General features: G+C 44.1%; 1 protein-coding gene and 1 pseudogene across 1 annotated transcript; both read right to left on the reverse strand.

Annotated features, from left to right (window-relative positions):
* Nucleotides 1-723: 723 nt before the first annotated feature.
* LOC123730890 (CMP-N-acetylneuraminate-beta-galactosamide-alpha-2,3-sialyltransferase 1-like) lies at nt 724-18,567 on the reverse strand (annotated as a pseudogene).
* A 3,158-nt stretch (nt 18,568-21,725) lies between these two features.
* LOC106588314 (ras-related and estrogen-regulated growth inhibitor-like protein) lies at nt 21,726-24,029 on the reverse strand. Its single transcript, XM_014177162.3, has 4 exons — nt 23,703-24,029; nt 23,443-23,496; nt 23,244-23,320; nt 21,726-23,070 (listed from the first exon to the last, which is right to left on the reverse strand). The coding sequence occupies exons 1-4, from the start codon at nt 23,815-23,817 to the stop codon at nt 22,654-22,656; spliced, it is 663 nt and encodes a 220-aa protein (XP_014032637.1). The 5' UTR covers nt 23,818-24,029; the 3' UTR covers nt 21,726-22,653.
* Between the last annotated feature and the right edge of the window lie 201 nt (nt 24,030-24,230).

Raw genomic sequence — 24,230 nt, forward strand, 5'->3', positions numbered from 1 at the left:
CACTTCTGGAACAGAACTCTTTTAAGTAGTTTACCAACCACCTACACTCCTAGACCAGATCCTGAAGGGCACGTACACTGCATTTTGAACCTAGTTGATAAAGCAGCGTTTCTTGTTCCCAAACTTTGCATGACCCCTCTGTCTCCAAAAAGAGCAACACACGAGTAACTTGAGGCCTCGCTCTACCCAAATGAGCTGACATTCCTGAGCTTTATAATTGTTGTTATTTTGACCCACTGACCTCGATTTTTCTATCTGCTACTGTGCCAAATATCTTGGGTACTCTGGACAAAATGTTTTTCCCTTTTCGGTCATCAAAAGCTCGAGCAATGTCAATCTTTCTTAATAGCACTGAGACAGTGCAAATTGGGGTTGTAAGAAATAATCATATGATCATGAGTCCAGATTAAAAGTGTTAGAGAGACAATTATAAATTGTCTCACAAAGTCTCTGTAACCATACTCCAGGTCAATAATGTAGTGAAGTCAGGTAAACCCCATGGACGACTTCTCGGACACAGAGTAATCTATTCCTACCCGGAAGTGGGAACTATGTCATTTTAATTCCAAATGATCCCACTCACTCTTTAACAGCGACATTACTGCCCCTGAAGTCAGGGTTAACTATAGAGGTCTAATGTATTTAACACCCATTTGATTCTGCCATTAAAATATATTTGTAGCAAACACAGTTGTATGCTAGTGAACTAATATGGATGAATTATCAACATCCTCTAAATACGTGTAGTTTGCGTTTTTCAGAGAGCTTCATGATAACATTGTACTCGTAGGCTCCATTGAGCTTGCTTTTTAGTCCAGGAATAGGCTTAATCTGTATCTGGGAAACCGGCCCTTTGTGTTCTTGTCCAGTATCAAACCTTTTGTCAGTTAGTGTTTAATGTAGTGGTGCCAGTTCCCATTTATGTCTTTCCCAAATTCATACACATTCACCTCGTCACAAATGTTTAAAGCAAATATCAAAGCCATGAATCCAGTGGATGTTATAGTCAAGCCAGATTTCATGAACATATTTCATGAAAACAGGATTCAGAACCAATACCAAATCTTTCTTGGCTTTAATTTTGGGTTTAGGATCAGTCACTACGCTGAGTAGCCACTGGAGATCCAGAGTCTTGAAATTAAAGAGCAGGAGACTAGTGGTGCTGTCCAGATCTCTGGCAGTCTTTGGGTACATGACGTGATGGCTGGTCCTGCTCCCCACATCCTCCTCATAGCCCTTGGTAAATGCCTTTTACATTCTGATAATGATATCATTGGAGTTGATGAGGTCTACATAGTTAGAGCATTTGATGTACCCAGTGTTCTCCACCACAGCACATCGTCCACATAGAGGTCAGAAGTACTTCTGAAACTAGAGGTCATCGTCCGGCTGTGTCGTACATTTGAGACAGTGATGTGCAGAGCTACTGTACTGGAAGTCCAGCAACCGGAGGGCATTTAAAAAAATAAATAGGATGGCTGTCCAAGATTAAAAAAACAAAACAAAGATAGTGGTGATGCAGAGTAGAACGGTGAGAAGCCAACCTTTTCTGATCACGAAGAAATGGATTTTGTGGATAGTTTTACATTGAGGTTGCAGCCACATTTTTGGGGTGGTTCTAATTCTCCCAAAGTGCCCACCAGAAATCTCCCCACCACTGACCTAACAATACTGGAAACTCCATCTAGCCAATGCTTTTAAATCCATGATGGGGAGTGTGAAAGTGCACACCCCCAGGAGGAGCATGGAGACCCACCACACCAATCAACGCAAATATATTTGCAATGGATCTGAAGCACAAACAATCTAAGTATACAATATGAATCGTACAGCTACCAAATATATAGCCCTCAAGATCAACACATGACAAAAGCTAAAAGATACCTTCGCTCCCGTTGGAATACAGTGAAAATAAAATTCTAATTATTCCTTTGCATCTTTCCACTCTAAAAATGCACAGCTAGTTACACTAGAGCAGCAGTTTGGGTACGGCATTCACTAATACATTTGACTGATAAAATTCAGCAATTCTACGAATGGTGGTTCTCTAGAGCTTTGGACTGGTAGTATTCTGGTAGTCATTTTCCCCGGAAAAGGAAAAAGTTGGGAACCACTGGTCTAGCAGATCTCTAGCAACAAATTTGTTCATCGAATTGAGTTGTCTAAATATAGAGCGTGGTTACTTTTCACCCACGCTTAACCGAGTTGCCTAATACTGAAGCGATTGGCTGTGGCTACCCATCCCTATCAATTGCTATAAGTGGGTGGAAGGTGGAAGGTGACATCCACAATAATTATTAATAAATGTATCTTCATAAATCTACTCATACAAGTACTTTATTTTTTTAAGTCAAGTCAAACTCAGGAAGCAGTGTAGCGTGCTTAAACCGGAACCTGTGCCCACAGGCTTATTTTGCCTCTACACTCTTAATATCTTCTTCAGGCTTAGTATGGTTACCCAGTAAAAACGGCAGAATGGACATCACAAACAGCGGCAATCTCCGTGTTGCATCAGACGAGTGCCTACAGGGGGAACATAAACAGCGGTAGAGAAGACGGGGGATTCAGAGGGAGTTGTCCTGATCTTTCTACTGGGTTAACGAAGACCATGTTTGAAGCTTTGGTCAACTAGAACTTCTGAGCATTGGGAGAGAGATGATGATGACACCTAAGAAGCTGTAGTGGTGCTCTGAATTTACAGGATATTGACACAGTGAAGCTAGCAACTTGATATAATACTCTGTAGAGTTAGCTGGGCGACTGCCTTCTGATATGAAGAGAACAAAAAACGGTACCCAACTCTCTCAGGTGGCGAAGGCCCTATAAACGTGATGTTTAGATCGGAGTCACGTTACTCTCCTTGGAAAACAGGCTTTTAGGGTTTGCCTAATGTCCAAAACACCCACTTAACCACATAAGACGATTAACGAAACCCATCTTATCCCTCTTCATATAACCCTACCCCTTTAATGGTTTTACATGGCAAAGAATTCCCTAATCTGGCTGCCTCTTTAAAGTTTTCTTTGGCTACCAGTGCCAAGAGCTCGGGACAAGGCTATTTTTTCAGTAGCACGTGAACGACCATGTCAACCCCCTCTATGACCCTGGCCACCATGTTAAGGCTGGTGCACCGGGGTAATGAGTGGCACCGTCATAGGATGCCACCTTTCCAACAAGTCAGTTGGGGAAATTTCTGCCCTGCTACAGCTGCCACGGTCAACTGTAAGTGTTGTTATTGTGAAGTGGAAACGTCTAGGAGCAACAATGGTTCAGCCGCGAAGTGGTAGACCCCACAAGCTCACAGAACGGAACCAAGTGCTGATGTGCGTAACGCGTAAAAAAAAATCGTCTGTCCTTGGTTGCAACACTCACTACCGAGTTCCAAACTGCCTCTGGAAGCAATATCACCATGTGCAATGCCAAGCATCGGCTGGAGGGGTGAATCACGCCTCACCATCTGGCAGTCCGACAGACAAATCTGGATTTGGCAGCTGTCAGAACGCTACCTGCCCAAATGCAAAGTACCAACTGCAAAGTTTGGTGGAGGAGGAATAAAGGTCTGGGGCTGTTTTTCTTGGTTCGAGATATGCCCGTTAGTTCCAGTGTAGGGAAATCTTAACGCAACAGCATACAATGACATTCTAGATGATTCTGTGCTTCCAACATTGTGGAAACAGTTTGGGGAAGGCCCTTTCCTGTTTCAGCATGACAATGCCCCCGTGCACAAAGCGAGGTCCATGCAGAAATGGTTTGTTGAGATTGGTGTGGAAGAACTTGACTGGCCTGCGCAGAGCTCTGACCTCAACACCACAGAACACCTTTGGGATGAATTGGAACCCCGACTGCGAGACAGGCCTAATCAACCCCAACATCAGTGCCCGACCTCACTAATGCTCTTGTGGCTGAATTGAAGCAAGTCCCAGGAGCAATGTTCCAACATCTAGTGGAAAGCCTTCCCAGAAGAGTGGAGGCTGTTATAGCAGCAAAGGGGGAACAAACTCCATATTAATGCCCATGATTTTGGAATTAGATGTTCGACAAGCAGGTGTCCACATACTTTTGGTCATGTAGTGTATGTTTCTGACTGGGGGTGAACATGTCATTTCCACATTTCATTGTTATGTCTTCTTGTCAAAACTCTGTCAACCCTGCTGAAAAAATAGCATAGACCAGCATATGCTGGTGACGAGTGCTGGTTTTGCTGTTGACCAGCCCTCGCTGTGTTTTTGCTGGTGCCTTCGCTGTGTTTTGAACACTGGTGACCAGCCTTCACTGTGTGTTTGCTGGTGACCAGCCTTTGCTGTGTTTTTGCTGGTGACCAGCCTTTGCTGTGTTTTTGCTGGTGACCAGCCTTCACTTTGTTTTGGACACTGGTATATGGTATATGCTGGTCACAAGAAAATCCAGTGTTAAGTCACATTATGATGTTTCATTCCTATTTGAACTTTTATTCACCCACAAATTGCAAGAAAATAATGATTGTCAGGGTTAGAAAATTAATAAATTAGACTACCTAAATAATCTAAACTGGAACAACCATTTCAGTAACGGGTGCAACAAGTCCAACTAACTGATTGAATTGGTTTAGAAAACTGTATGTTATTTATCTTTGTGTAGCATGTGCCAAAACACAGCAAACAAAAACATATTGAAACAAACAATTCTAAAAATATAACTGCAATAGAGCACGCTGTGAAATATGATAATGATGGGTGTGGTTATGAAGACCAACTTGACCAGCTGGACCAGCATGGACCAGCTTGGTCACCAGCATCACCAGCATAACAGCATAAGCTGGTCACCAGCATACCAGCATCACCAGCATTCCAGCATTAGTTGGTCACCAGCTTGACCTGCTAGTCAGCCAGCCTAACCAGGTAGACCATGCTGGTCAGACCAACTTGACCAGTATCCGACCAGCACAGGCCAGCATGGACCAGAATTTATGCCGATCTATACTGTTTTTCTTATGCAAAGAAATTTAGACCGGGGGTATTAAAGTGGCCAATCTAATGAGAACCATGTGTTACAGGTTTCTGGCTCATACTTCACTTTGTTTTGATCATGTGCTTATTTTATGTGTAATGTGTGTGCATGTGCAAATCAAGGTGTGTACATCATGACAGGGGGACTGGTAACTTTCCCCTGTCCAATAACACCCTGTAAGGTGTTCTTCTATTGGCCAGTCACTTTGGGCAAGGTGGTCCTTCCCCATGTGCCAAGTTAATTTACGTCATTTTTAAAGAGCTTCCATAGCCCTAAAACTCTGTTTGGTCGTGCCAGCGTTCCATAGTTTAAGCTGAAGAGGTAGTTTAGACAAACATTGCTTTGTCTAAAAGTATTGGTTTATTCAGCTGAAACTATGGAACGCTGGGGCGACCAAACAGAGTTTTAGGGCTTTTGCAAGCTCTTTAAAAAGGTCTTAAATTAACGTAGGACATGGGGAAGGACCACCTTGCCCAAAGTGATTAGCCAATAGCACAACACCTGACAGGGTACGGTCGATGTTTGGCTTGCAGTATTCTGTGGCCTAACCTGTAAATATACTGTATGATGCAAACGCTTAGTACATCTAGGCCTTACACCAGGCTTCACCAGAGCCCTTCGATGAAAACGATAACTGACACCATGAGAGCATGATTGGTTGGCCTGGTAGAATGTCATTACGGGGCCACCTATGGCCAGTGTTTGAGAACTGAATAGTAATTTAGAAACTTATGACAACGAGCCTCCAATAACCTGTCATAGACCTATAGGCATGGAAGATTTCCTGTTAATATCGATTCAGACGCTTCATGTTTAAGTTGTGACTGTGTGTGTAGGCTGATCTGTGTAAATGAATGTCTGTATGAGTGAGAATATTCGTTTATGTTGTGTGTGCATAACGTTCCTTTTGTTCGAAAAATGCAACATTACAAAAATGTAATATACTTTTTTTGTCAATGTGTGTAGATTAGATATGCAAATATATGTATTTGCTGATGTGAGTGAGCATGTACCTTTGTGTGTTGTGTCACACGTTAGACTAGACTGCCATTCTGCCTTTATATTTCTATTAGCAGCGTGTCTTTTGATTTTGCCATCATCCCCTGTTTACCAGGGCATTTAACTCAAGTGTGTTATTGACCACGATTGCATTCACCTTCTGACATCCTCGCGTGTAAAATTGAATTGCATGAACTATTTGTTTGTTTGCACGGTGTGTCGTGATCTCCCAGATTGGAATAGACTATGTTGACTTGAGGTAGCTGTTGCCAATTCCCTTTCACCTCCTTCCTCCCCAAACGAATTACTATACACCCACTAAGGATGGCAGGTAGCCTAGTGGTTAGAGCGTTGGGCCAGTAACTGGAAGGTTGCTGGATCGAATCCACTAGCTGACAAGGTATTAATCTGTTGTTCTGCCCCTGAACAAGGCAGTTAACCCACTGTTCCTAGACCGTCATTGTAAATAAGAATTTGTTCTTGGCTGATTTACCTAGTCAAATAAAGGTTAAATAAAAAAAACTAGTTGAACTGGAGCTTACTTTCAGAGTGCTGTTTTGGACAGACTAACATCCACCTTGCTGCTGCTGTTTGCATGCTGTGGGAAGAATCACAAATCACAATGCTCTCTATAGCACTACCAAAGGAAAGTGATTGACTCAAATTCAGGGGAGGACGGCTCATAATAATGGCTAGAACGGCACGAATGGAATGGCATCAAACCATGTGATTGATATATTTGATACGATTCCACTGATTCCTCTCCAGACATTACCAGGAGACCGTCCTCCCCATTTAAGGTGCCACCAACGTCCTGTTCTCTAATTGTTGGTCAGTACATGCTCTAATTGTATGTTTTGTGTCCCCTGTGACTGCAGACACTGAGGACACACCTGACGCAGCTGCTAGAGTCTACACCCAACGTTACCACGCCGCCAGGCCAGCGAGGAGCGAGGGACAGCCGGCGACCTGCCATTGACAACCGAACCAGCCATCGACTACTGGACCAGCCATCAACTAACGACCCCTGCTCGGGAGGAAGAGACGAACCCTGGTCGGGTAGAGCCAAACGAACGAACCCTGGTTGGGTAGAGACGAACGAACAACCCCTGGTCGGGTAGAGACGAACAAACGACCCCTGGTCGGGTAGAGCCGAACTAACCCTTCCCAATACACACAAATCTAAATTACTTAGATTTGTGTGTATTGGGTATATGTTGTGAAATTGTTAGATATTATTGCACTGTTGGAGCTAAAAACACAAGCATTTCGCGACACCCGCAATAACATCTGCTAAACATGTTTGTGACCAATCAAATTTGATTTGATTTGATTTTTAGAGCCGAACGAACCCTGCTCGGAAAGAATCGAAGGAATGAACATTGGCCACCGCTCCGCGAGTGAATGAACTGCTGTGTTAGTTTGCCCCGGTGCTCATACAGTTGAAGTCGGAAGTTTACATACACCTTAGCCAAGTACATTTAAACTCAGTTTTTCACAATTCCTGACATTTAATCCTAGTAAAAATTCCATGTCTTAGGTCAGTTAGGATCACCACTTTGTTTTAAGAATGTGAAATGTCAGAATAATAGTAGAGAGAATGATTTATTTCAGCTTTTATTTCTTTCATCACATCCCCAGTGGGTCAGAAGTTTACATACACTCAATTAGTATTTGGTAGCATTGCCTTTAAAAAAATGAACTTGGGTCAAACGTTTTGAGTAGCCGTCCACAAGCTTCCCACAATAAGTTGGGTGAATTTTGGCCCATTCCTCCTGACAGAGCTGGTGTAACTGAGTCAGGTTTGTAGGCCTCCTTGCTAGCACACACTTTTTCAGTTCTGCCTACAAATGTTCTATAGGATTGAGGTCAGGGCTTTGTGATGGCCACTCCAATACCTTGACTTTGTTGTCCTTAAGCCATTTTGTCTTAACTTTGGAAGTATGCTTGGGGTCATTGTCCATTTGGAAGAGCCATTTGCAGCCAAGCTTTAACTTCTTGACTGATGTCTTGAGATGTTGCTTCAATATATCCACATAATTTTCTTCCCTCATGATGGTATCTATTTTGTGAAGTGCACCAGTCCCTCCTGCAGCAAAGCACCCCCACAACATGATGCTGCCACCCCTGTGCTTCACGGTTGGGATGGTGTTCTTCGGCTTGCAAGCCTCCCCCATTTTCCTCCAAACATAATGATGGTCATTATTACCAAACAGTTATATTTTTGTTTCATCAGACCAGAGGACATTTCTCCAAAAAGTACGGTATTTGTCCCCATGTGCAGTTAAAAACCGTAGTCTGGCTTTTTTTTATGGCGGTTTTGGAGCAGTGGCTTCTTCCTTGCTGAGCGGCCTTTCAGGTTATGTCGGTATTGGACTCATTTTACTGTGGATATAGATACTTTTGTATCTGTTTCCTCCAGCATCTTCACAAGGTCCTTTGCTGTTGTTCTGGGATTGATTTGCACTTTTCGCACCAAAGTACGTTCATCTCTTGAAGACAGAAGGCGTCTCCTTCCTGAGCGGTGTGATGGCTGCGTGGTCCCATGGTGTTTATACTTGCGTACTATTGTTTGTACAGATGAACATGGTACCTTCAGGCATTTGGAAATTGCTCCCAAGGATGAACCAGACTTTTCTGATGTCTTGGCTGATTTCTTTTGATTTTCCCATGATGTCAAGCAAAGAGGCACTGAGTTTGAAGGTAGGCCTTGAAATACATCCACAGATACACCTCCAATTGACTCAAATGATGTCAATTAGCCTATCAGAAGCTTCTAAAGCCATGACATCATTTTCTGGAATTTTCCAAGCCGTTTAAAGGCACAGTCAACTTAGTGTACATAAACTTCTGACCCACTGGAATTGTGATACAGTGAATTATAAGTGAAATAATCTGTCTGTAAACAATTGTTGGTAAAAGTACTTGTGTCATGCAGAAAGTAGATGTCCTAACTGACTTGCCAAAACTATAGTTTGTTAACAAGAAATGTGTGGAGTGGTTGAAAAATGTGTTTTAATGACTCCAACCTAAGTGTATGTAAACTTCCGACTTCAACTGTAGTTAGCCTGTATCCCTAAATCCCAGCCTTTTTATACATTTCTAATAGTGATACTCTGTAATGTCATCGTTGTAAAAGATGAATTTATAATAGAGAACCTTTTGATTGTATTTTGGCCTGCCTATGTGATTGTGTTTTTCCGTGGAATTTTAGAACTTTTGATACGTAAGTTTGCTCACAGTGTGTCTGAGCACATACTGTATGTATGTGCGTGGATGCGCTGTGTGTGGTGTTGCCGTCTCCTCCAGCATATGTCCTGTTGTCTCGCTCCAGCTAACGGCCAGGAGGGCTGCGCCTCTACGTCTCCCTGCATGTGCCTCAGAGTTCCACTGTAGTGTTGATGTGGGTGATGGCCCTCACCTGTGGAAAGATATTCCGGCCACAGAAGATAAACCTCAGTCAAGGTCAAAAGGTCAGATGCCCCTCTTATTAGAAATGGCAGAGGGTCGGACATCTCGGCACGTGATTTTAATTTAGCTGCCAGCGTAACGATCAGCTGATCTGAGGCACAGGTGCGCGAAGCGACGCTAGCGATCCGCGTCGATTGAGCCGCTCACCCTTTGGCAGCCCAGGTGCGCCAGGAGTGAGAGGAGGGCTCTGTGTTCCCCTCCTGCGCCCTGTGTGGCATGAGGAACCTGCTATGTGTGGAATGCAGGACCGGAGGGGGCCGACGTGCCCCCTGGAATGCCAGGAATAGGGGACAGTCAGAGGAGCAAGCTGACCTCAGGGCTGTTTATTTGCAAACGGCGTGGCGTGGTTGGTTTCGACCAAGTTGTTTTTCTAAGAGTCCTTCTCTCACTTAGAGAGTCTCTGCCAAGAGGTCACTCTGGTTAATCATTAGCCAACCAGCTCCTTGTTTGTCCCCTGCTGCTGTCCAGGGGGGTGATTTGGAGCAAGGTTCAAGTTGATTGTGAAGTTGGTCTACTTATGAGGATAGATTTTTTAACTGCTGGCTTTCTGTGGCCTGGAGCCAATATGCGGTGACTTCCGAGTTCAACCAGGACAGATATGCAGGCTGGAGTTTGTCATTAATTGTCAGGTCAAAACAATGGATGTTTTTAGCTCATACTAGCCAAGCCAGGGGAGAAAAGTCTTAACTGAACAAGACCGCTGAAGCACGTAGTCTGCTATACCTGCTTTATAAGGAAAAGGAGTGATGAGAATTTTGTCACTCTCAGTATTGCGCAACAGGAAGTGGAGTGGATGGAATGTGCATGACTAAATGTTTTATTTTATCCCTTGTTTAATATAGGTTATCCCTCGTTTAACTGGACCTCAATTTTAATAAAAACGTAACAATAACTCGTATGCACTTAAATCATGTAAACAACTGATGGAATTTGTGTTAACCTTGAGCCAAAAACATACTGTAGTACATTTTTGGAACCCTATGGTTACATCACCTTCCATATTACGAGGCAGTTCATGTAGAACCTTTCACAACACGCAAGCTCCCAGGTGTTCCTCTCATGTCCAAAAGGGTTGTTTTAAAACGGGGAGATGTATTAAGATAATGTAGTGTGTGACAGACTTAAGTTTCTCCATAACACATACAGTAATCTATCCTCCCAGCATGATGATTTGTTTTGGACCACTAAAGAGAGAGTCATGCATTTTTAGTGACTACAAAGACACCCGTTAAACATCCCATCCGAAAGATGTCACCCTACCCAATCACTGCCCTGGAGCATTGGGATTTATTTTTTTAGAACAGAGGAAACAGTGCCTGCAACTGGCCCTCCAGCACCACTTCCAGCAGTATCTGGTCTCCCATCCAGGGACCAACCCCGGTTAGCTTCAGAGGCAAGCCAGCAGTGGGATGTTCATCCTGGTAGATGACTTAGATGACCTGTCTCTGTAAATGCTTTCAACCAAATTACTCTGTCCTGTGTGTGTGTTAAGGTTCAAAGTGTAAATGGGACATTTCAGTATGGGAAATGTCTCTACGGTGGGTGTAGCTATGTTTTGCTGTGAATGGTTTAAATATAGAGGGATCAAAGGATTTACTGTTCTCCCCTCCCACATATAAACACCATCATTAGGTTTGCTGACGACACGACGGTGGTAGGCCTGATCACCAACGACGATGACACAGCCTATAGGGAGGTCAGTGACCTGGCTGTGTGGTGCCACGACAACGACCTTTCCCTCAACATCAGCAAGGCAAGAGAGCTGATTGTGGACTACAGGAAACGGAGGGCCGAGCACGCCCTCATCCACATCGACGGGGCTGGAGTGGAGCGGGTCGAGAGATTCAAGTTCCTCGGTGTCCACATCACTAAGGAAATAACATGGTCCACTCCACACACACCAACACAGTCATGAAGAAGGCACGACAACGCGTCTTTCTCCTCAGGAGGCTGAAATGATTTGTCATGGGCCCTCAGATCCTCAAAGTTCTAGAGCTGCACCATTGAGAGCATCTTGACTGGCTGCATCAGCGCTTGGTATGGTAACCGCTTGGCATCCGACCGCAAAGCCCTACAGAGGGTAATGTGTGTACATGCCAGATAGTGTCAGAGGAAATTGTCAGACTCCAGCCACCCAAGTCATAGACTGTTCTCTCTGCTACCACACGGCAAGTGGTATCGATGCAAAATCTTGAACGAACAGAACCCTGAAGCGCTTCTACCCTGAAGCCATAAGACTGCTAAATAGTTAACCAAATAGCTACCCGGACTATCTGCATTGACCCTTTTTGCACCAACTTTGACTCATCACTGCTGCTAACATTTGTCTATCCTGTTGCCTACTTTACCCCTACCTATATGTACATATCTACCTTAATTACCTTGTACCCCTGCACATCGACTCGACACTGGTACTTCGTGTACAGTATGTTGCAAAGTTAGCGTTACTCATTGTGTATTTATTCCTTGAATAATTTTTACAAAAATTTTTGTCGGTAAGGGCCCGTAAGTTTCACTGTTAGTCTACACCTGTTGTTTACGAAGCATGTGACAAATAAAATGTGATTTGATAAACACCACAAGGTCCTTTCAATCTCAATACCAGACACAGGCAGGAGGCAGACAGTCTCCACTGTTATTTAATATATTTTCTCAGTATTAAAAAGGGGGCTACAGGATAAAATCAATACACAACAAAACACAAGGACAGGCCTGGCACACTCACACCACATATACGCTAGAGTCCATAGGTGGCAGGTAGTTTAACGGTTAAGAGCATTGGGCCAGTAGCCAAAAAGGTTGCTGTTTGCATGCCAGAGCCGGCAAGTTGGACAAATCTGCCGTTCCGCCGTTGAGCAAGGCAGTTAACCCCACCTGCTCCCTGGGTGACATGGACCTCGATTAAGGCAGCCCCATGCACCACTCTGATTCAGAGGGGTTTGGTTGAATGCATTCAGTTGTGCAACTGACTAGGTATCCCCTTTCTCTTTTCTGGAACATTCGTATCGTGGGCATCATGGGGTTCCGATGCAGTAGCCGTGGCCTCTGCAGTCTTGTCGTAGCATGCCACGTCTGGAGGGTGGAGAAAGTGTCACACGTCGTTCAACTATTCATCCCAAGCAGGGTCACACTCATCCGGTCCCCAGACACAGTAGTAGTAGTGGTGTGTGTGTGTGTGTGTGTGTGTGTGTGTGCGTGTGCGTGTGCGTGTGCGTGTGCGCGTGCGCATGCGCGCAGGTAGAAGTACAATAAATCCTGCGATCCCTCTCGTCTTCTCTAGGGGTGAGGTTGTAAAAATATATCTGTACCCAGCAGTAGTACTTCCCAAATAAGCTGAAATAAGACTTTAATAGGTTTCGTAGGTACAGTACATCTCTGCATTCACGCGAGTACCGTGCACCGAATGTCCATACCTAACGGAGTATGGTAGTGAAAATGCAGACGTGTCTAGCAGAGAGCTGTCTGCAGTGTGTCTGTTTTTGGGCCTGCATGTCCGTCCAGCTACCATGAACAAACAGCAGCTACATTTGTTTGTTTCTTGCTGGGTAGTGCATGGAGCTCACGGCAGGGTGCGAGTGGTACCGAGCACATTCCAGTCAATTGAATATGGAGCTTAATGATTAGCGGACTCTGCTAGGGGTCCACCACTCTCCATGGGAGGGTAGCTATTGGGCTGAGTCATCGTCTACCAAACAGAGGAGCTTTCTAATATCTCAGCCAGGGAACACTGAAACAAGGCACCTTACTGCTGAAATGGACATTCTAACACTCAACAGTCTGGATTTCCAACATAAAAGAACGCATGTACAAAAGGACATTTTGACAGTCGTTATCTTGACATAGGCATGATGGATGCCAAGATGCATCCTGGGGGTTGGGCTCAGAGTGCGCTCCTTCAACAAAGAAAGTGAGATCAGCAAACGTGAAGGCCAATCCTACCAGATGACGCAGACACTTGCTACCCGAAACCACTTTCTTGCGATTATGGGTTTTACACAATCAGCGATGCTTCACAAAAAAATGACTCACGCACGTGTCTATTTGTCTCGAAGAAAGTGAGCTTGACAGAAAGGCTGAGGTTACGTATACAGAGGAACACTACACGCTGATGGCAAAGTATTATTTTCTCTCTTCAGCTGCTGAAATCCACATTGAGAAATGAAATTAGCCTACATGAACGGCAATCCAATGGATCCTTGATTAATTATTCATTTGTACAGTAAATGGCAGCAGTACCACTAGACCATCCTCCGACACAGGACCACTTTAACATTTGATAGGGAGAGAAAAACTGCAGAAATTATGGCATTTTCTGACATTTATGATGATTATGATATTATCTTATATTTCAGTACTGTCATCTGCTCTCAGCCAGTCAATAGAGTCAGTATCATACAGTGTACACTGTCCGCTGGGTGACTCAGGCTACATGTAACAAAGTGCCTGTGTAGGTCAGAGGTCAAGGGTCAACCCAGATGCAGATCAGACAGCTCAATAGACAGAGTCACTGAGGTGTCCTGATTGCATCTCAGGAGTCAGACACTCACCCAACAAAGCCTTTTCAAGGAGCCAATCCCTAAATGTGAGAGGTCAAGTCCTGTAAAAACCATGGGTGTGGAGATAAGATGTGTTTGATCAGGGAGGTACCTAACAGGAGGAAGTCAAATAATAGAGTCATAGTAACAGACATGTTCAAATGCTCACACGCACACTCTCACTCACTCTCAGCGGACCTTTCTCTCACACACGTGTAACCGGTGTGAAATGGCTAGCTAGTTAGCAGTGTGCGCTAGTAGCATTTGAATCGGTGATGACACTCGCTCTGAGACCTTGAAGTAGTTGTTTCCCTCCGCAAGGGCTGCGACTTTTGTGGTGACGATGCTTCGAGGGCGACTGGTTCAAGCCCAGGTTGGGGTGAGGAAAGGGATGGAAGCAATACTGTTAGACACACACGCACACTCACACACAGTAAGACACAATCAGAGTACAAGGCAACAAGGACACAATGACACAAGTAGTTCATCTTCTTCGTGCGTCAACAGACCGTTAAGAACCTAATCATTTCATATCCTGCCATCCACTCACCTTAGGAGTGCTCCAGTGTGTGGGAGAGAGAGAGAGAGAGAGAGAGAGAGAGAGAGAGAGAGAGAGAGAGAGAGAGAGAGAGAGAGAGAGAGAGAGAGAGAGAGAGAGAGAGAGAGAGAGAGAGAGAGAGAGAGAGAGAGAGAGAGAGAGGAGAGAGAGAGAGAGAGAGAGAGGCAGCTGAAGAGAGAAAATAAAACCTTGCACATAGAGTGGCAGGGTCTCTATAGACAAATCTGATTTGGAGGGGCATTACAATCTGTGCACGTGTCTGGAGAAAGACACAGATGGCCCTCAGGCACACCGAAGGCGAGTGCTGGAGTGATCCGTTTACTCCACACTGTGTGTGAGCGTCTGTGTACCTTCCTCTTGCACTGTAAATAGGCTTAGTCAGCTAGCATCCTGTTTTCATTCCATTTCAGTTTCCTTTTACCCTTCAAAAATATAAGGCAATATAAGGCAACGTTTTTATGACCCCCTTTCAAACAGCCCCTTGTTTACCACTTTCTTGTAGGTATACAGCTTTTCTACATGTCAGCGGATAACTGGCAAATTGGGAGGGGTAGGGGTTGGGGGCTGCATTTCAGTTTAGGAAGTTGTTAAACAATGGAAGTGTTAATGGATTTACCTGCAAAAAAGCAGAGAACTGTTCACACAGACCAGATTCCTTTATTTTGGTTACAGGTTCTGTGAAAATACAGGAATCATGGCTTTTATTTTCCCTTGTTTTTTATCCCCCACCTCTTTTAGATATACCAAAAAGATGGTATAAACAAGCAGGAATGGTAAAATACGGTGATTTTGTGTATGAAAGGGCTGCTAACTGACATAGGTTTAAGGACACAAGTTACCAAACAGCTCTGTCTAAATCAATCAATCTTTATTCTCTATTAATATAGACAGATGGGTTGACGACGTCACAACAATACTGCATGCACAACTCAGAGGTAAAAAGCTGTATGGTAGATGGCTCATTTCAGCTAGTTTTAACTTGTTCTTGATACCATCTCTTGTTTTGAAGTGTTTTGACTGTTGCCACATCTCTGCTAATATGGCTATGTAAACTCAGCAAAAAAATAAACGTCTTCTCACTGTCAACTGTGTTTATTTTCAGCAAACTTAACATGTGTAAATATTTGTATGAACATAATAAGATTCAACAACTGAGACATAAACTGAACAAGTTCCACAGACATGTAACTAACAGAAATGGAATAATGTGTCCTTGAACAAAGGGGGGTCAAAATCAAAAGTAACAGTCAGTATCTGGTGTGGCCACCAGCTGCATTAAGTACTGCAGTGCATCTCCTCCTCATAGACTGCACCAGATTTGCCAGTTCTTGCTGTGAGATGTTACCCCACTCTTCCACCAAGGCACCTGCAAATTCCTGGACATTTCTGGGGGGAATGGCCCTAGCCCTCACCCTCCGATCCAACAGGTCCCAGACTTGCTCAATGGGATTGAGATCCGGGCTCTTCACTGGTCATGGCAGAACACTGACATTCCTGTCTTGCAGGAAATCACACACAGAACGAGCAGTATGGCTGGTGGCATTGTCATGCTGGAGGGTCATGTCAGGATGAGCCTGCAGGAAGGGTACCCTATGAGGGAGGAGGATGTCTTCCCTGTAATGCACAGCGTTGAGATTGCCTGCAATGACAACAAGCTCAGTCCGATGATGCTGTGACACACCGCCCCAGACCATGTCGGACCCTCCACCTCCAAATCGATCCCGCTCCAGAGTACAGGCCTCGGTGTAATGCTCATTCCTTCAACTATAGACGCGAATCCAACCATCACCCCTGGTGAGACAAAACCGCGACTCGCCAGTGAAGAGCACTTTTTGCCAGTCCTGTCTGGTCCAGCGACGGTGGGTTTGTGCCCATAGGCGACATTGTTGCCAGTGATGTCTGGTGAGGACCTACCTTACAAGTGGCCTACAAGCCCTCAGTCCAGCCTCTCTCAGCCTATTGCGGACTGTCAGAGCACTGATGGAGGGATTGTGCGTTCCTGGTGTAACTTGGGCAGTTGTTGTTGCCATCCTGTACCTGTCCCGCGGGTGTGATGTTCGGATGTACCGATCCTGTGTAGGTGTTGTTATACATGGTCTGCCACTGCGAGGACAATCAGCTGTCCATCCTGTCTCCCTGTAGCGCTGTCTTAGGCGTCTCACAGTACGGACATTGCAATTTATTGCCCTGGCCACATCTGCAGTCCTCATGCCTCCTTGCAGCATGCCTAAGGCACATTCACGCAGATGAGCAGGGACCCTGGGCATCTTTCTTTTGGTGTTTTTCAGAATCAATACAAAGGCCTCTTTAGTGTCCTAAGTGTTCATAACTGTGACCTTAATTGCCTACCGTCTGTAAGATGTTAGTATCTTAGCGACCGTTCCACAGGTGCATGTTCATTAATTGTCAATGGGTCATTGAACAAGCATGGGAAACAATGTTTAAACCCTTTACAAATGAGATCTGTGAAGTTATTTTGATTTTTTCGAATTATCTTTGAAAAACAGGGTCCTGAAAAAGGGATGTTTCTTTTTTTGTATTTGAGAGACAGCAAGTGCTTATTGGGGAAATGTACGTTTTCAGTAAACATTTGCAGACGAACTATAGCTTACATGTTGTCAATAATCCTTAGATTGTAAACCAACTCCGTCTGTTTTGGCCTCGTAATAGTGCACACATCGGTTTTGTTGGTTAACACCCCACCCGTCTCTATAGCATTGTTTGCAAATACATTTGTTACATGCTTAGAACAACAACCCAGACTTAAAGCCCAACTGGGAACACTGTTTGATTTAATGTTGTTTTCACGTCATTTCAATAAAATTATGTTAAACCAACGTGGAATTGACGTTGAAATGATTTCTGTGACCAGTGGGAAGGAAAATCTCCTTTGGAAGGAAGCCATCCTCCTCGGCTGGCTTGGTGGAAGTACAAAGTGCAGATGAACATTCTTATGCATCCCTAGAGCGGTTCATTTTGTGTGATTGCAAGATAAGTTAAGTAATGGGATGAAGCAAGTGGCTCAGGGCCTCCAGAGTGACGACGCTGCAGGCTGACTTCGGTCGTCAGTTGAATGGTGTTTCCTCTGTCACACTGGTGAAGCTGGCTTCCGGATTAATCGGGCGGGTGTTAAGAAGCGCGGTTTGGCAGGTCATGTTTCGGAGGACATGTTTTCGACCTTCACCTCTCCCGAGCCCGTTGGGGAGTTGCAGTGATGAGACCAGATCTTAATTGGATCACAATTGGATATCATGAAATTGGGGAGGAAAAGGGTGTAAAAAAAAATATAAAAGCCAGTGGCTCAGATGGAACTATCCAAGCAGTATATACATCTCCTTTCAAATGTTGATAGTTGGTTGCATTGTCAACCAAACACAATTCAATATTACTTTTGTAATACAGTAAATAAACGTTCTAAATGGATTTCACCCAGTGACGTTTGAGGGGCAAGGCTGGACATTGCTCTGTTTTACTACGTGTCCGATAGTATTGACATGGCTGTCATCCATGTTGTTGATGCCTGTCTGCCTTCTGGTCGTTATTGATTGGTATGTGTGTGTGTGTTAACGACGTGTGTTAACAACGTGCCTGCAAGAAACTGTGAGGTGTGTTTCTGTGCTCCTCGTTCGCTGGCACAGGTGAAACCCCCAGGGGCTTCCAGAGAATCCTCGCTGTGATTCTGAGAAAATAAAACACCCACTATCTCTCGCCAACATGACCCTAACCTCCCAACCCCCCCACAGCTGATCGGAAGTAGAGTTCATTCTGTGGGATCTTCCCGGTGGTGCGTGCTTGATTTCTTGATGGCGTGGGGAAGAGAGCGTGGGCAACAGTGACAGCACTGGTTGCCATGGACACCGTGTTTCCCTTCTCCATTCCGTCCCACAATGATGACATCGTGGCAGCTCTTAGTCTGTGTGGCACAGCAACCTGTTCTCCAACTGGCTCGATCCCTCCCACTTCTGACAGACAAGTGTCAACAATGGTGGTGTTGTTGCCATGCACCTTCACATCCATATTCATGAATATTGACTGAAGCACTGAAGAACCCAGCGTTTGTTGTTGCTTGCGTCACATATTTCGGGAGGATGGAAGGGAGTGGGAGGGTGTGGATTTCAGAACAGTCGAGACAATGCTCTAAACGAATGGACCTCATAACATTTCATTTGCGTATCGGCACGGAAACTCTAACCAAATAGCCGCATTTACCCCACCCCTTCTCCCAGATACATTACATCACATAATGTATGGCTGTACTGTACATTAAGTATTATTACGTATGTATGCAACAGGCCTTGGAAAAATAAGAGTTGCCATGGTGAAAAAGGGAAATGTTCCACTCCCACCCCTGCCAGAGCTGTACATTCCCCGTATCGATGTGGGTCTCCATGGACACCGTTAATAACAGTATGGCATACTGATAGTACTTAATTCTAAGTACCAATTACAAGTACTTGAACTGTACACTGAGCACACAAAACATTAAGAACACCAAATCTTTCCTTGACATAGACTGACCAGGTGAATCCAGGTGAAAGCTATGATCCCTTATTGACGTCACTTGTTATATCCACTTCAATCAGTGTAGATGAAGGGGAGGAGACAGGTTAAAGAAGGATTTTTATGCCTTGAGACAATTGAGACATTGTGCATGTGTGCCATTCAGAGGGTGAATGGGCAAGACAAAATATTTAAGTGCCTTTGAACAGGGTATGGTAGTAGATGCCAGGCGCACCGGTTTGTATCAAGAACTTCAACGCTGCTGGGTTTTTCACACTCAAAAGTTTCCCATGTGTATCAAGAATGGTCCACCACCCAAAGGACATCCAGCCAACTTGACACAAATGTGGGAAGAATCGGAGTCAACATGGGCCAGCATCCCTATGGAACGCTTTCAACACCGAGTAGAGTCCATACCCTGACGAATTAAGGCTATTCTGAGGACAAAAGTGGTGGGTGCAACTCAATATTAATGTGTTCCTAATATTTGGTGTACTCAGTATATATAACGTGCATTATTATACAAGTGTGGTCCTCCTTCCTGAGATTATTCACCAAAATTAAAAATTGGTTTCTTTACCCTCTAAGCAGTCTATGGACAAGGTATGACAGCAATCCATGCTTTGGTTTAGATTCCCTGGCAGTGGCTGGCACTGTTTCCAAATGTTAACATTTTAGTCCCATTCAAGTCATGGGTCTGATATTAGCGTTTTTGTGCATCATGTTCAAATCATCTATAAGTGACGTTGTTGAGCTTCACAATACATTTGAGATACTTTTGAATTATTTGGACATGAGTGAAAAATGCTAACATGACTTGAATGAGATTTGCGCCCCAAATGCTAAAACATAAGCATTTGGAAACAGTTCCAAGGAAACTAAACCAAAGCATGGATTGTTCTCATACCTTGTCCATAGACTGCTTGCAGGGTAAGGAAATCAGTATGCCTTTTTTGTAATTTGGGTGAACTCTCCCTTTTAGTTAATCCTGAACTCCATGGACATGTGTTGGTAATGTATTACAGTATTATGTGTATGAGATATGATTTGGATGTGTATGATATCTGTTTTCATACAGCATCATTGTGTGTCCACAACGAGAAAGGGAAGCTCATTTAGACAGTTTAGACTCCCCCCTTCCTTCTCTCTCTGAAAGCATTTTCTTGTAAAGGTTAAAGAGAGCCTGGAGGAGACCTGGTGATCCCAATGTGGTTACGTCTGAGGAACGGGACCTAAACGAGGAGTGTCAGTGAAGAATAGGTTGTGAACTTGTGGCAACCAGTGGTGGTAAGGACAGGAACACGTGAAGAAGAATGAGAGGCTCTGTACTACAGAAGGTGGGCATGGACTTTTTGCTTCTTTAGCCCTGTTTATACCTGGTTGTAACATGCATCCTTTATCCTGATCCACATTCTGATTGAGTCCAGATTTTAAGACAGGTGTAGATGACTAAAAGACAAATTGTGATCTGAATGTGATCTGATCTTCCTGCCCAACTCAAGAGGTAGTCAGGCACGCACTGTCACTAGATATCTTAGTGGAGACAGATCTGGAAAGTAAAACCATTTAAATAATCATTATCCCACCCTCTAAAATCATTGACAGCTGGAACAATTGACAGCTGCAACAATGTCTTAAAGTAAATAAATATTATTTTCGAAAGACTCAAATAATTTGCATAGAGGGACCAGGGAATATGCTCACAATGAGGACAGTGGACATATACAATACACGTTTTAAAACCGTGTGTAGACGTGGACTCAAGTACCTCTGGGGACTGTCTCAAGCGCAGTGTCTGTCATTGTGGGATCCCCCATTGCTTGTTATTACAGGAGGCTCACCCTCCTCCTGGAAAACTACTGGGTATTCAGGACTCTTCTGCAGTCCTGCTGAACACTAACACCTGATTGTACTATCAACTGCTCATCAGTACCTTGCATACATAGCCTTCCTGCTGGATGTGCATCTCTCTACTCACAGCATTATCAAAGCACCCCACATAACCTCCCTACCCTTTAAACCAAACTGTCCCTTGAGACGTGCTTTCTGCTGGGGCTAGACATGCGATGCCCCTGGTGTTGTGACTGGAGAACGCCCATGTTGGGCCACAACAGTCAGCATCCCACATTTAGATCCTGTCTGGTCCCACAAGGTCAAATGTATGAGTGAACCTGTGAGTAAATAAGGGGGTAATGAAGTGGCACGAGCTCCCCTCTTTTGATGTGAACGAGGATGTTTGTTCCTGTTTCATTTGGTCAGAGAAGTCGAATGCAGTGGATGAAATGGCTTTGAAGGCAGAGCTGACGTGCCAGGGCTTCAGGGTGATTGACCTTTGTTAGGTCAACGATGATCGGGGCTGGCTGCCGTCCCCATAGTGAGTCTATGGGTTTTAGGTTTGGTAAGCTCAGTTCTGCGATCTCGGCGCTGCATTGACAGAATGAGAGATTTAAGAAAGCACTAAAGGATTTCTCTCTCCGAATATCCTTGGAAACCTTGGTTAAGATTTGTCAGTAATTTGTTAAGGATCCGGGGAGAGGAGTGAGATGTGACTTGGTTAATCTTTACCTCTAGTTGGATTGTGTGAGAAGATGTTCCCCTCTTACAGCACAATAAAGATCTCCAGCATGGCTTGACAAATAGTGCTTGAAAAAAAATATGAAGACCTCACTTAAGCATTCATTTCACATTTTATTATGAAATCGTAGGACCAAGTTCTGTAGTATGTACACTTTGTACAGTTAAAGTAATGACTTGTATAACAAACATGACTTCAGTTTTCATAATTCATGAAAAGTTACCAAAAAAAACGATAGAATCAGTAGTATGCTATTGAAATAGACATGTTTGTCCACTGCATTAACACCCCTATGAAAGTCAAGTAGGCCTCAGCATTCTTCAAAGACGTGAAATGTACAGCACTCTCAGACAAATAGAGGGTATTGACATTAATGAACAGAGAATGGTCCCCCACTGGCTGACCTTTCAAAACACCTTAAAGGTCTGATTGATGTTGGTGCTGTGGATGGAAATGCATCAAAGCTACTGGAGTCTATACTAAGGGAGCAAATGTAATGATCACACCATTATAATGCTACACATTCACTTATCTGTCTTGCATACATTGTCAATAGTCCAAGGGATTGTGCCAATAAGGCCAAGCAGACCTGACCCGTAGAACATTCTGCATGCTGATACAGATTTGTGAAGAGAAATAAGTTGTCTATTGCACATAGGTTTTCCACAATACTTCTTAGAGGAATTTAAACAAGAACCCTTCTGCTTTACAGTTGGCAATTGTATGGCATGTTGCAAGGCAATCTAACAAGTTGGCAATTTAAGGGCATTTTTCTGCTACTTTAGGCCACCTGACCTCAGACACATAAGAGTACTTAATCCTGTCAGGTTGATAGAATTTGATTGTCAATCATCTCATTTGAGTAACAATCCAACAGGCTTGAGTTCAGTTAGGCCTACATCAGAGCTGTGCACGGACCTATTCCAATATGGAAACATAACCATCCACTTTACCCAAGGACAAGTCCTGGGCTGTTTAGATGCAGTACAGTAACATCTCAATGTCTCTAGTATTAAACTATAGTGGAACTACTCAGTCCTCTTCCTTCCGAAAACGGCAGACATGCTTCTCACAATCCCCTTGATCCCAGCTGCGCCCTTCTTGAGCGCCCTCGCCTCTCGGATAAGGTCGAGCAGTTCGTGAAATACCAGCTGTACCTCGTGGTATGTCTCCGCTACAGAGATCTCAAAGAAGCCACAGTCTGTGGAAAGAGCGAGGAGGCGTCCTTCCTCGCTGGAGACAGTGCGGCGATGCTGGAGGTCACGTTTATTGCCCACGATAATGATGGGATGGGCTCCGGGGGATTTGCTTTTGGCTTGCTGGATGCGCTGCACTTGTTGCCGCACCACGTTGAAGCTGGCACGGTCGCATATGCTATAAACCAGGATGAAACCGTCCGCCCACTGGAGTTGTCTGTCGCTGATGTGTCCCTCGACCTCACCATTCTAAAACACATGAAGACAAAATACATGTACTTAGTCAACCCTTTAAACCTCCTTGTTGAATAGAAAAACTCCAGTATGCTCTGCCTGTTTGAGTATCCACTAATCAAAGCCTGTCGTTACCATTATAAAGTTGTTATCATGCAGCCTAAATTATTTAGAATGTTTTCCCTCACCTGGGGGCAAAGCGAGTCCCAGATATTGAAACTGATCTCCCGTCCTTCTACTCGGTCAGTGTGACTGTAGATGGATTCTGTAAATGCAACAAAAAAAAATTCCGAACCATTTATATATTTGGTTTAATCTACTGTAACCTACTGATTTGATTGTAATTATATAATAAGCAATGGATCAAGTCAAAAGACCAGCACTTACCAATATCGCCGTATTCGCCGATAAACCTTCTAGTGAGAAACCGCACCGTGAGAGCTGAGGACACACAATTGCGTAATTAATGAGACATGTTGATCAGTAAAATGCATTACACCAGGAAATACATTTCACAACGCATTTGGCCGTCATAACGCCTGTCTACTTTCAATGATCACAAAAAGTCCCTCTTCGCAGTGCAAAGACTGTCAACGTCATGAATGAAAGTGCAATTCAATTTTAAGGATTCATTCAACTATGCTCACCAGATTTACCGACGCTTTCAGCTCCAAGTAGTAAGACATTAGCCTCCACCTTTTGCTGACTTCCTTCCATCGTTTTGCTGTAGTGGCGAGTTGGCTGGTTTACTTGGACAACCATTTGTTAAAAGGGCGCAGCGGTTTCCGTGTCCCTGCTCAACGTGTAGGATACACAAAGTGAAGTAGCTCTAGAGTTGTGCCGTCTGGCAATTTATAAGGGGTAGGCGGGCCCTGCTCGCTGATGGACAAAGAGTACGGCCAATATAGACTGTGCGACTGTCTGCGGCCAATGCGCTTCGTCTAGAACTCCGTGCCCAGGGATTAAACACACAGAATAGCATACATTCCTAACCTTCAAATGTATCGATTTTATCGTCACCATTGTTGTTGGAGTTTAGTTATTAAAATGGACACAAATTCATAATCCAAAGATGATGGTTTCTTAACAGAACAATCTATACCAAAAAGACAAGAAAAAAAAAACCTGCGTGTAGATGCTAAAATAACTTGTAATTAAGAATTATCCCACCCCGT

The sequence above is a fragment of the Salmo salar genome, chromosome 27 (assembly GCF_965601325.2).
Source record: "Salmo salar chromosome 27, fSalSal1, whole genome shotgun sequence".
Classification (NCBI taxonomy): Eukaryota; Metazoa; Chordata; class Actinopteri; order Salmoniformes; family Salmonidae; genus Salmo; species Salmo salar.

Coding starts and splice junctions, on each gene's coding strand:
- LOC106588314 (XM_014177162.3), bottom strand. CDS start 23,817: ATGGTTGTCCAAGTAAACCAGCCAACTCGCCACTACAGCAAAACGATG. Junction 23,497..23,702: donor TGAAAGCGTCGGTAAATCTG/GTGAGCATAGTT, acceptor GTGTGTCCTCAG/CTCTCACGGTGCGGTTTCTC. Junction 23,321..23,442: donor CGGCGAATACGGCGATATTG/GTAAGTGCTGGT, acceptor TTGCATTTACAG/AATCCATCTACAGTCACACT.